The 314-nt window shown below is 51.9% G+C and overlaps 1 protein-coding gene across 1 annotated transcript in view; it reads right to left on the bottom strand.

Moving 5' to 3' along the window:
- ARHGAP36 (Rho GTPase activating protein 36) overlaps nucleotides 1–291 on the bottom strand; it is an 8,314-nt gene extending 8,023 nt beyond the window's left edge. The window contains exon 1 of the mRNA XM_015567910.1: nucleotides 12–291. Within this exon, the coding sequence (XP_015423396.1) occupies nucleotides 12–254 (243 nt within the window). The 5' untranslated portion in view covers nucleotides 255–291. The remainder of the gene's footprint in view (nucleotides 1–11) is intronic.
- Between the last annotated feature and the right edge of the window lie 23 nt (nucleotides 292–314).

Below are 314 nucleotides of genomic sequence, written 5' to 3'. Positions count from 1 at the left end.
CCTCTCTGAGCTTTGAATTCAGAGAGGAAATGTCTGGCCACGAGTTCGTGGTAAGCAGTCTCTTGCAGCTTCAGACGCTCCAGCTCTGAGAGACTGTGTATTGATATCATCTTCGTCCTGCGGTCTGGGTTGTGTCCTGGGGCTCCTCCCAGGACATTCACTAAAAAAATGAAGGCGGACATCAACAGCAAAGGGGGCATGATTCTGGGGCACCTTGTCCTGGCTGCCTTCAGAAAAGGAGTGCAGCCACCCATTCTGGAATCGGATGATTATCAAGGCTGCATCATCCAATTGTCACTGGACCTGGTGGAGGG

This window comes from Myotis davidii, unplaced genomic scaffold, assembly GCF_000327345.1.
Source record: "Myotis davidii unplaced genomic scaffold, ASM32734v1 scaffold900, whole genome shotgun sequence".
Lineage (NCBI taxonomy): Eukaryota > Metazoa > Chordata > Mammalia > Chiroptera > Vespertilionidae > Myotis > Myotis davidii.
The sequence above is the reverse complement of the archived record's forward strand: the minus strand, read 5'-3'. Positions and strand labels throughout refer to the sequence as shown.